The sequence below is a fragment of the Carlito syrichta genome, unplaced genomic scaffold (genome assembly GCF_000164805.1).
Source record: "Carlito syrichta isolate Samal-C Ts95f unplaced genomic scaffold, Tarsius_syrichta-2.0.1 Scaffold304713, whole genome shotgun sequence".
Classification (NCBI taxonomy): Eukaryota; Metazoa; Chordata; class Mammalia; order Primates; family Tarsiidae; genus Carlito; species Carlito syrichta.
Window position 1 is genome coordinate 253958 of NW_007248809.1, and position 10494 is coordinate 264451.

General features: G+C 49.8%; 1 protein-coding gene across 1 annotated transcript in view; it reads left to right on the top strand.

The window, feature by feature from the left end:
* Positions 1–2665, top strand: part of ZZEF1 (zinc finger ZZ-type and EF-hand domain containing 1) — a 131125-nt gene extending 128460 nt beyond the window's left edge. The window contains exon 55 of the mRNA XM_008060736.2: positions 1732–2665. Coding sequence (XP_008058927.1) covers positions 1732–1812 — 81 coding nt within the window. The 3' untranslated portion in view covers positions 1813–2665. The remainder of the gene's footprint in view (positions 1–1731) is intronic.
* Positions 2666–10494: the final 7829 nt, after the last annotated feature.

The window sequence follows — 10494 nt, forward strand, 5'->3', positions numbered from 1 at the left end:
AGGCTCATGCAATACACTCACCTCAGCCTCCCAAAGGCGCGGGATTACAGGCTAAGCCACCGAGCCCGGCTTTTTAACTCATTTTTTAAAAGTAATAAACCCATTTCATGGTAACATGAATAGCATGTCTTGTGTAAAACAACACTGTTAAAAACAAAGCAATTACTGAATGCTCTGAGACAAATAGGTGACAAAAGAAATAGCTACTGAGAAGGGTGGCACTGTGCTCCATTTTTGCATATTTCTCTCATGTCTGATTTAACGGAAGTCGGCTGAGTTTTCCTACCTGCTTCTGCAGTCAGACTGTCATATTATAACACTTTAGCCTCTGGAAAACGCCACTATTGCCTCATGAGAAGGGGAAAGTGAAAATTGAACCTTGCAGACCCCTAAAAGGGTCTTGGGAATCCTCAGACTCCAGACTACATTTGAGAACCTTAGACTCATAAACTCCTGAATACCATAGAGTGTGTGGCCCAGGCCCCACAGCTGACAAGTGGGGGCACTAAGGCTCACTTGGGTGAGCATCCAGCTGGGACTCCCAGCTGGAGAGTCCTGCTCAGACTTGGTGATCTGACCCTTGAAAGTTTTCTCTGGACATACTGTCCTCCTGAAACAAAGGGTCTTCTTTATGGACATAGGCTTTGGAGTGTCTGCTTCGAAGCAGGAATCCTTCCAACAAATACAGAAGAGATTGTGTAATTCTCCTGAGACATGTAGGCAGCATAAAAACTGCCTTCCCTCCTGTCAGCTACCTGCCAACATTGCCACCACCCACCCTGGTTTGGCGACAGCATATAATGAAATTTTGATACTTGACCATTCTTCCCCCCAAAGCTCTCCTTTGGGCTTGTCCCTCTTTCCTGCCCTGTTGTCATCTTCATTACCTCCTCATCCTTGTTCTGACCACCCCACACCCACAGTCTGGCCCAGTGGCCCTCTTCCCACTGGCCTCCTCTTCCTGCCTCACCAACCACTGTTCCCTGCTTGCCCAGAGCATGAAGACCCGGCTGGGCCTGGCTTCTGGGGTACCTGCATTCCCAGTACCTTCCCAGCACTGTTTTCTGGACTTTCCTTGGTTCCCCCAGCACGAGCCGTTCATTTCTTGCATATGCCATGCCCTTCCCCTTCTGTACTTTTGTGTTGTTTTTCTTTTTCTTTTTGAGTGTGGCACATGCACTCACAGCCACCCCAGTGTCGACCTGCTGGGCTCTGGTGATCCTTCTGCCACAGCCTTCCAAATAGCTGGAACTACAGTCGTACACTACCACACCTGGCTAATTTTTTATTTATTGTAGAGATGAGGTCTTGCCAACTTGCCCGGGCTGGTCTCAAACCCACGGGCTCAGGCAATCCACTCACCTCGGCTTTCCAATGTGCTGGGATTACAGGCTGAACCACTGAACCTGGCCCTGTTTTTCTTCAGAGAGCTTTCCAGACCCTCTGTAGGCAGCGTTCTCCAAGGACCCCCCCCCCACCACCACATTGTGACATCTCTCTGGGATAGTGATGATTTCTACCTTGCATCTGGAGCTTCCATGTGGTCTCGATAGCTTTCTATCTTTCACTGAGCCTGTGGAGCTCCAGCGGGGAGGAACCAGAGCTGGCTCAGCTCAGGGGCCCCATCCCTGCAACTTCAGAGCTCGACTGAGGGTTGTGTTCATCAGCACCTCATGAGTGAGCAAGTTGAGTGGACCTTGACATTGGTGATGCCTCTTTCTTCCTCCACAGGCTCTGCAGAACATTGCCGCTATCAGCCTGGCCATCAACTACCCAAACAAGGCAACCTGCCTCTGGAACGTTGATTGTTAGCCCTTGATATGACGTACATGGGACTAGCTAATCTGTCCACAGAGACTTCAGAGCAGACATCCAACCTCATTCAGGAAGATTGCTGTGGCATGAGTGCCCAGTTCTCCTGAACTCACTTCCACTTCAGTTAGGATACCGAGTGATCACATCTCCAAGAAATCCCGTGCATAGGCCAGACATGAGGACATGCTGTAGAATCCACAAAGCAGCACAGAATTACTCAGAAGGGGCAGGCAGGAGACCCTTGAGTGGGGTGGTTAGAGACCATCCTTCCCCAGGGTCTGTCCCTGTAAAAGCCAGGGGCCAGTAAGACTGGGAAGCAGCCTCTCTGGAATGTTTTGTCTCAGTTGAGCTGGAACTGCCTACAATTGCCTTCAGACAATGGTACAGTCTGCCCAGAGCCACCTTTCCAAGAAAGACTTCCAACAGCGGTGACCTGGCCTGGGAGATCCTCTTTGCTTTTGCTTCTTGTGACTGGGGAGTCCAAAACAATCCCAAACTGGTAAGAGCTCCTCCTGGCCACCACCACTCTCCAAGCATTCAGTACAGGACCAGATGTCAAGCTAGCTCCCTGCACGGCCACGCCATCCCAGAGAACTCCTCGGTGAGAACAAGTGCCCTTGGGAACAGCCGGCAGGCCACCCCGTGCATCTGCTCAGCACCAGCTCCCAGCACATCCGCATTTTTTTAGTTGGTGTTTTATCATATTGTAGTTTCCACCTCATGTTTTTAGAACAGAGCTACTGTCTCCCTTTAGGAGGGCCTCAAGGGAATGACCAATGAACTGGTCATTCTGGGGGACAAATTGGTTTGTGTGAAAGTAGCAGAACTTGAGGAATATTCCTTAGCTTCTGTACCTAAAGACTTGAGGTATTATCAGAGGAGATCTTATTTTAAGAGTAAAAAAAAAAACAACACATGACTTTATTTCCACTTGATGATGGTTGTGGTAATCCGTCATCTCCATCTCTGGGACTCCACGTGGTTATTTGGCTGTCACTTGTTTAGCAATAACTTCATCAGTTCTATTGAATGCTATTTTGCTTTTTTTCCCAATGGTTTTAGTCTTGCCCTGAAGTGCTGATGATGATTGTCTCTCCAGAGCCACACTTTAGAGCATGAAGCAGGGCTGGCATGTGGGCAGTGTGCCAGCCTTAGTGGGATTTGTGGAGATGGAACTTGCCTTTGAGGGCAGGTGTCTGGGCCTGGAGCGTGTCCCACCACACAGGGCCAGACCCAAGGGAGGGTCCTCACAGCCAAGACCAAGCATGATCAGTCAGCATGCCATATCCCAGTGCCCCCCGGCCTCTGAAGTTTCCTCTGCATGGTCTGCAGGGTTGGGATTGGAAGGGCCGATCTGCAGCCTGGGAGCATCTTCCTGCAAGAGCACTTTTGTCTTCTGGGTCGGTAGGCCAAGGTGTGGGGACCTTCTCAGCCCTAGAATCAGGTTCTCAGCCAAGCCTTGGGGTGTAGGTAGAACCATCATGAGGTGAGGTGGGGGATTCAACAGAGATAGGAACCAGTGGGGTGGGTCCTGTAACTCAGTGACCCAAGATCATTGCCCTGGCATCAAGGCCTGGCTTGGTTCTTGTGGTATGGGGCCTGAGGAGGCTGGTGCTGCTGGCTCAGTGGAGAACCTTTGTCTGTCTTTTGTTCTTTGCCAAACCAAATTTGCTTTGTATCCCCAGAGAAGGCTCCATGTTCCATGCCACTCAGACTCAAGCAGGCCTCACAGTAAGGGATTTCCGAAGTGGGGAGACACACAGAACAAGTCTCAGTGCTCAGGCTCAGACTCATGGTAAGACAGCCTGGAAGGAAGACCAGGAGATGGCTCCACCCATACCCCTCCACACCTGGGACTGACTGAATAAAGCCGAGCGGCTGGGCAAGGCAGGGCAGGGGCCAGCGCCCTTGTGGCAGTGACCACCAGCTGTGCTCCCCACCCTTGTGTCAGTTGTAAATGCACACCGGGCTCTTCATAGTGTCTGTCCACAGGCCGCCCTTGCTATTCTAGTCTCTTCTTCAGTCTCCTAGAACAAGCCTGAATTTGCCCTCACACACCACTGCTGCTCTCTTCTGGCCACAAGGTGGCACTGCCGAGCCAGCCCAACTCCCCTCCGTGCGCCCACCTGGAAGCAGCAGTATCCCAAAGGATTTTTGTCAAGACCAATGCCCCTTTGACCCTTCTTAGGAGGCAGGACTGCCAGGAATGAGATAAAACTGGCAGGAATCAAGGTGTCGTGGAAACATGTGCCTAATCTGTAAAGAAATCCTGTTGCAAATCATGTATATTGTACAACAGACACTGTTCCTATGAGAGGAGTGACGTATTTTCATCACTGTTTTTAATTTGTTTTCTTACGGGTTTACGATTTTGAATTTTTATTATTTGGTTGAAAGAAGGAATTTTGATTATATCAGCTGAGTGAGTTCAGCCTGTAAAAAGGATGTTAAGTTGTGGGTAAAATATGCAGATGAAGAGAAATATATTGTACAAATTCTATATAAAAAAATATAATTGTGTGGGGGCTTTTTTTCTCCATCCCCTCCTGCTGTTTCTCTTATGAATATTATGCTTGGAGTTTCCACCAAGCCCAGCCTGAAGTGATCTATAGGCTCTCAAGGCCTTAGGGTTGGAAAGAACTAGCAAGGTTCTCTCCCCCGCTTTTCCAGAAGGATCACCTTGAACCTGGCGGTCCCTCCTCACTACACAAGCCTTGTCTGCAGCCCCCCATGAATGGACAGGTGCTCCCCGTCCCCAGCAGAGCCAAGGGCTTATGTTCCCCTCCACTCTGCCCTCCTGCACAGCTATCCAAAGGTTTGCATGCACAAAGGGTATCCTCAAAGTCGGCTCCTCTCCAACCAGACACCCCCAGCTCCACCTGCCTGCAGTTGACCTTTCTCAGCTCACAGGACACTGCAGCAGCCGAGAGGGTGCAGGCAGGGCCCAAGTCACAGGGTCTGCTGCCTTCCAGGGCCTAGTTTCTTCCCGCCAGCCTCTAAACCTGCTTCTGACTACACCGCAGCTTAACATTTACCAGACCTCGGGCCTCGCGCCTCTTCCTCCCTCATATCTCCAGTTTGCAGTGTGCTGCTCTGTTCCCTTCTCAGACACATTTCTGGGGCCCAAGGCTGTCTGGCAAATTAGAGAAAGGCAACTTTGTGGTGGGAGCTGTATTTACCCAAATTTTGAGGCCTGTTTGTTTCAGCCTGACAGAGTCTGACACGCCCCCCTAAATCCGCAAGCTGCCTTCTAAGGGGCTTCAGGCAGAATCCTGGACCAGCCTCAGTTCTCACCATACCTGAGGCCAGAGAAAAACCCATTCAGAGTGAGACAGCAGAACTGGTGCCCCTAAGGCCTGTGCAGCCCTACTCCCTCTCTGGGGCCTAGTGCTAATATTTTTTGCCCTCCCCACGTCAACTTGTTGCCTGAGCACACGGGGGCTTTACTCTGCAAAGCAAGCGTGTCCATCCAAGTCCCACCTTGGCCTAGCTAGAAAGGAGCAGAGGTGCTAAAGGTCTCTTCTGAGACCCAGAAGCAACAGACTAACCAAAGGAAACAGGAGCAGGAGTCCAACCAGCGGAGCCTCCTCATTTGGTAAAGAACCAGAGGCTATGAGAGGACCTGGAGGTATGGGAAGCACTGGAGAGCTGAACCAGCTCCACCCTGATGCCCAGACCCAAAGCCATGATCACGGCGTGCACATGCACATCCACTCAACAAACCCGGCGGTATGCCCAGTGGCGGGCTGCATGTTAAACCACCCAGTTAGCAACCCAGGCTCTCGGATGAAGCCAGATCTAAACATGGCCCTGTATACCTGTGGCAGACCCTGTCACTTACCTAACTGCCATTTCCTACCCACTCCCTCCTTCCCCACTAACAAAATCCAATTTTTTTTCCCGGTGGTGACTGGCAGTATTTTAATCTCAGGAGAGGTAGGACTTTCCGCAAGCTTGTGAGCAAAGTTGCAGTTAAGTCCCTCCTGGCAATCTCATTTCTGTTTGCCAGATACTCTTTCCCAGCCCCCCCTTGAAGTAAGGGCAGCTACATGACCCAGTTCCGGCTAAAGGAACTGAAGCCTGCCAGGAGGATTTGGGGCAGGAGTCCACCCTGTTTGTTTCAGGGTGCTCCCTTTTGCCTGTGCTGAGGGCATGGTGCTTGATGTTCCCACACCATCTTGTTGCCATCAGTGAAAAGCTGGAGGCCGAGAAGCCAAACTCTAGGGCTGTGGAGCAGAAAGGTAGGAATCTGACTCCTTAATTCCATGGTTGAAGTCCTGGAACCACCAAGCTCCAGACCAGAGAGATGGTTTGTGGTTGAGTGGTCTCTTGCTTGCAGCTGAAAGCATTGCTGACCCAAATGTAGGCAACAATTTGGCTCTAGTTGATTGAAATAATGTCATAGCTCTCTGTCTCATTGCATTAATATGAACAGTATGTGGAAAAGAAACATGTCAAAATTCCTGAAATAAAAAGGCCTATGACAGTGTCCAGTCAAGCCACTGATGGCGGCCAGTTGCAGCTGTTACCAAATGACTTTTCCTTCTAGGGATCCTTGCATGTGTAGCTTTCCTCACACCCAGCAAGTTTCCAGACTTTCAATTTGTAGGCCCTGGCCTGAGATTTGCTGGAGTCTCTTCAGTTATAAGTTCAACTCACTCCAAACTAAATTGGTTTATTTATTTGTTTATTTTTGAGTCCGGGCCTCTCTGTTGCCCAGGCTGGAGTACAGTGGCATGATCACGGCTCACCACAGCCTTGACTCCTGGGTTCGAGCAGTCTTCCTCCTCAACCTTCCAAGTTGCTAGGATTGCAGGTGTGCACCACTGCAAACTAGTGTACCCAGCTCCAAACTAACTCAATGTAAAAGAGGGTTTTATTGATTTACAAAACTGAAAAGCCCAAGGGTTACAAATTCCAGGGGACTCTAAGATGTCAGGTCAGCCTCCCTACCTCTGTCTGCCCTCTATCCTTGCCCACCTCTTGTCTCCCTGCCCTACCTCCACCCTGGGCTTTTACCAAGGTGCAAGTGAACATCAAAGTGCCCAGTGATGGTTCTCTGCTCCCTTCCCACCTGGCCACTGACCACCACCCGTTCCCCAGTGTGAAAGCCTCTCCCTGTCTCCTCGTGGGAGGCTTCCCTACTCTCTGAGCTGGTGTCTAACAGCCATGACTTGACTTAATGTTTAAAAAGCTTCTTGGGGGCTGGGCACAGTGGCTAATGTCTATAATCCCAGCACTTCAGGAGGCCAAGACAGGAGGATTGCTTGAGCCCAGAAGTTCAAGACCAGCATGGGCAACACAGCAAGACTGGTCTCTAATAAAAAAATATATAAGATAATAAGCTACTTGGGAGCCCCATGAGTTTGCAGGTTGTCTGTCAGCACTGCTGAGCAACATGGCATCCATGACAGTGGGCCGTATGCATCTAGGAACGCCCTGAGCAGCCTCTGTGACACATCAAACTGTCGGCTCAGCCACTTGGCTGTCCTGCCAGGCAAAATGCCCCCAGATGTGGTAGGCTATGTATCCATTAGTGACGACAGAAATTCACGACAGAAATGGAGAGAGAGATCTATAACAACTGATTTAAAAACAAGAAAGGAGACTGGGTGTGATGGCTCAAGCCTATAATCCCAGCATTTTGGGAGGCCAAGGCAAGAGGATTGACTGAGCCCGGGGATTCGAGACCAGCCTGGGAAACTTGGAAGACCCCCCATCTCTACAATAAATAAAAAAAATTAGCCGGCCATGGTGGCGCATGCCTATAGTTCCAGCTACTTGGAAGTGTGAGGTGGAAGGATCGCCTGAGCCCAGCAGGTCGAGGCTGCAGTGGCTGTGAACGTGCCACTGCACTCCAGCCTGGGTGACAGGGTGAGACTTTGACTCCAAAAAAAAAAAAAACCAGAAAGAAATGGGAAAGAATGAGCGCAAGTCTATGAAGCAGATGCAAACAGAAAGCCAGGCAGCATGAGTCAAGACAAAATTAAACTAGCCAAAGAGTCACTTCAAGTGTCAATATTTTCTGTGGATAGAGAGTGTGATTCGCACCAAACCCCACAAGCTCCTATTGTACATAACTCTTTTTTCCAGGGTTCTAAAGAAATTACAGAAGCAAAAATTGCTAGAATTTTGTGGAGAATTAAGCAAACTCAAAAGCAACGGGAGGCGACCTCTTAACTACTTACTAACAGGTTCTTTGGGAAAAAAATGAGTAACACCAGAGTGAATGTGAACAAAGTTGGAAGGCAGGCTTCATAACAAGACTCCCATCCTCTGAGACTGACTATGGAGGGAGAGTTTCCCTAGAAGAAGGGCAGCTGGCCCTCACCGTCCTGCCTCCTGTCCCGTTCCTTGAGAGGATGCCTCGGGAGTTCCGGTGGCCATGTCATGCCGGCCCCGGGACAGGCCGGGTACTCCTGTTGCCTTTCCAGCCAGGTATGGACACAACTGCTCCCTTACTCCCCATAGCGCAGCCGAGGCTGAGGCTGGGAAGCTCCTCAAGGTTGTCAGATGGTCAAGGCAGAAAAAGCAGGAGTCACAGTCAGCTGAATGTGTAGCAGACGACCGGTAGCTCTCGCCAGAGTCAAGAAGCTCCCTTGGGAGAAAGCCCTCCTGCACGGGGCTGAGGAGGGGAAGGAATCGACTCTTCCTCTTTCTAAAACACTTCACATCAGCCCCCAGTCCAAGTCCTCACTTTCTCTCCCAGGTCCAGTTCTTCCCAGACAGATGGGTAATGGGAAGTCCAGCACCCACCCAACTTTACTCCACGCCACCTGCAGGGCATCTCAACCACAACACCTTACCATCCACCTGCACAAGAGCGTCTTCCAGCAGTCGCGCTGGTCTAGCCTTAAGTGTCTGCATGTGTCTGTGCTTGTGTGCAAATATGCATACTTTGTACCATGCAGAGAGGGCCTTTTCCCCAGATTCCTGTTTCAGCCAATTGTATTAGACATTGCATGTTTTAAGAGGAACTGACCCCATTCCTAGCCCAGCTGGAGGGATGCGAAAGTAGCCAACCCACACGGCCACACAGGCGATGAGTTCAGGGGTGAACACTTGACCCAAGATAGGGCAACCGGATCTTTTTGGAAATTTGGATTTTAGGACACAAAGACGGTGGCAACCCTAGATCTAAAGAGTCATGTAAAATCGGGGCTTGTGGTCATGTGGAGCCGGGTTCAAGCAAAGGAAGATAATCTGTGGCACGGATATTGGAGCAGGTGAGAAGGAAGAAGCACAGTAAGATTCACAGCCCTGGAGTAGCTGCCAGCTACTGTCTTATTCCCTTGAAGTCCAGCCACTGTTCATCCATTTTACGTCAGCGAGTCTCCCTTTATACTTGAGTTAATGTGACCGGGTTTCTCAGAAAATTTTTTGTTTTAGCTTTTTTGAGAGTCTCACTCTGTCACCCAGGCTGGAGTGCAGTGGCACACTCACGACCACTGCAGCCTTGACCTGCTGGGCTCAGGCCATCCTTCCACCTCAGTCTTCCAAGTAGCTGGAACTATAGGTGCGCACCACCACGCCTGGCTAATCTTTTTGTTTATTGTAGAGACAAAGTCTCGCCAAGCTGCCAGGGCTGGTCTCGAACCCACAGGCTCAGGCAATCCACTAGCCTCAGCCTCCCAAAGTGCTGGGATTACAGGTGTGAGACACCATACCGAGCAGTAAATATTTTAAAAACCGAAATTGGAGGATAGACATGTTCTTAAATTGGTGGTATAGTAGTGATGGTGGCACAACATAGTGAATATACTACAAAAAAAAATCACCGAATTGTGTTTTCACTTTTAAGTGGTGAATGTTGCTGGGCCTAGTGTCTGACACCCGTAATCCTAGCACTTCGGGAGGTGGAGAAGGAAGGATCGTGTGAGCCCATGAGTTCAAGGCTACAGTGAGCTATACTCATGCCACTGCACTTAAGGCTGGGCCACAGAGCAAGATCCTGTCTCTAAAAAAACAAAACTTTAAAAATCCAGAGAGAAGAATGTGGTGAAGCTTATGTTATGTGGATCTCAATAAAAAATCTGAAAGCAGAAATTACATGCCATAAAACCAGATGTTATTAACAAAAAGGGCCAGCCTTGGTGGTTCAGCCTGTAATCCCAGCACCTTGAGAGGCTAAGGCGAATGGATTGCCTGAGCCTGCGGGTTCGAGACCCGCCTGGGCAACTTGGCGAGACCTCATCTCTACAATAAATCAAAAATTAGCTGGGCGTGGTAGCGCACACCTGTAGTTCCAGCTACTTGGAAGGCTGAGGCGGAAGGATTGCCGGAGCCCAGCAGGTCGAGGCTGCGGTGGCTGGGAGTGGCCACTGCACTCCAGTCTGGGCGACAGAGTGAGACTCCAACTCAAAAAAAAAAAAAGCAAAATTAAAAGAACTGTGTCAGAAGGTTTTTGTTTTGTTTTGTTTTTGTTTTTTGTTTTTAAGTTGGAGTCTCACTCTGTCGCCCAGACTGGAGTGCAGTGGCCACTCCCAAAGGTGCAGGATTACAGGCTGAGCCACCGAGCCCGGCTTGTCAGAAGTTTTTTTAAAAAGATAAAGATAGACTGAGGCAAGGTAACAGAAATAAATTATTGAAAAATTTTAAATACTTTTATGAGTGAGAAAAGAGGAACATAGCCCAGTGGAAACATGTGGGTCCCAGGTGCACTGATCACAATGCCGCAGC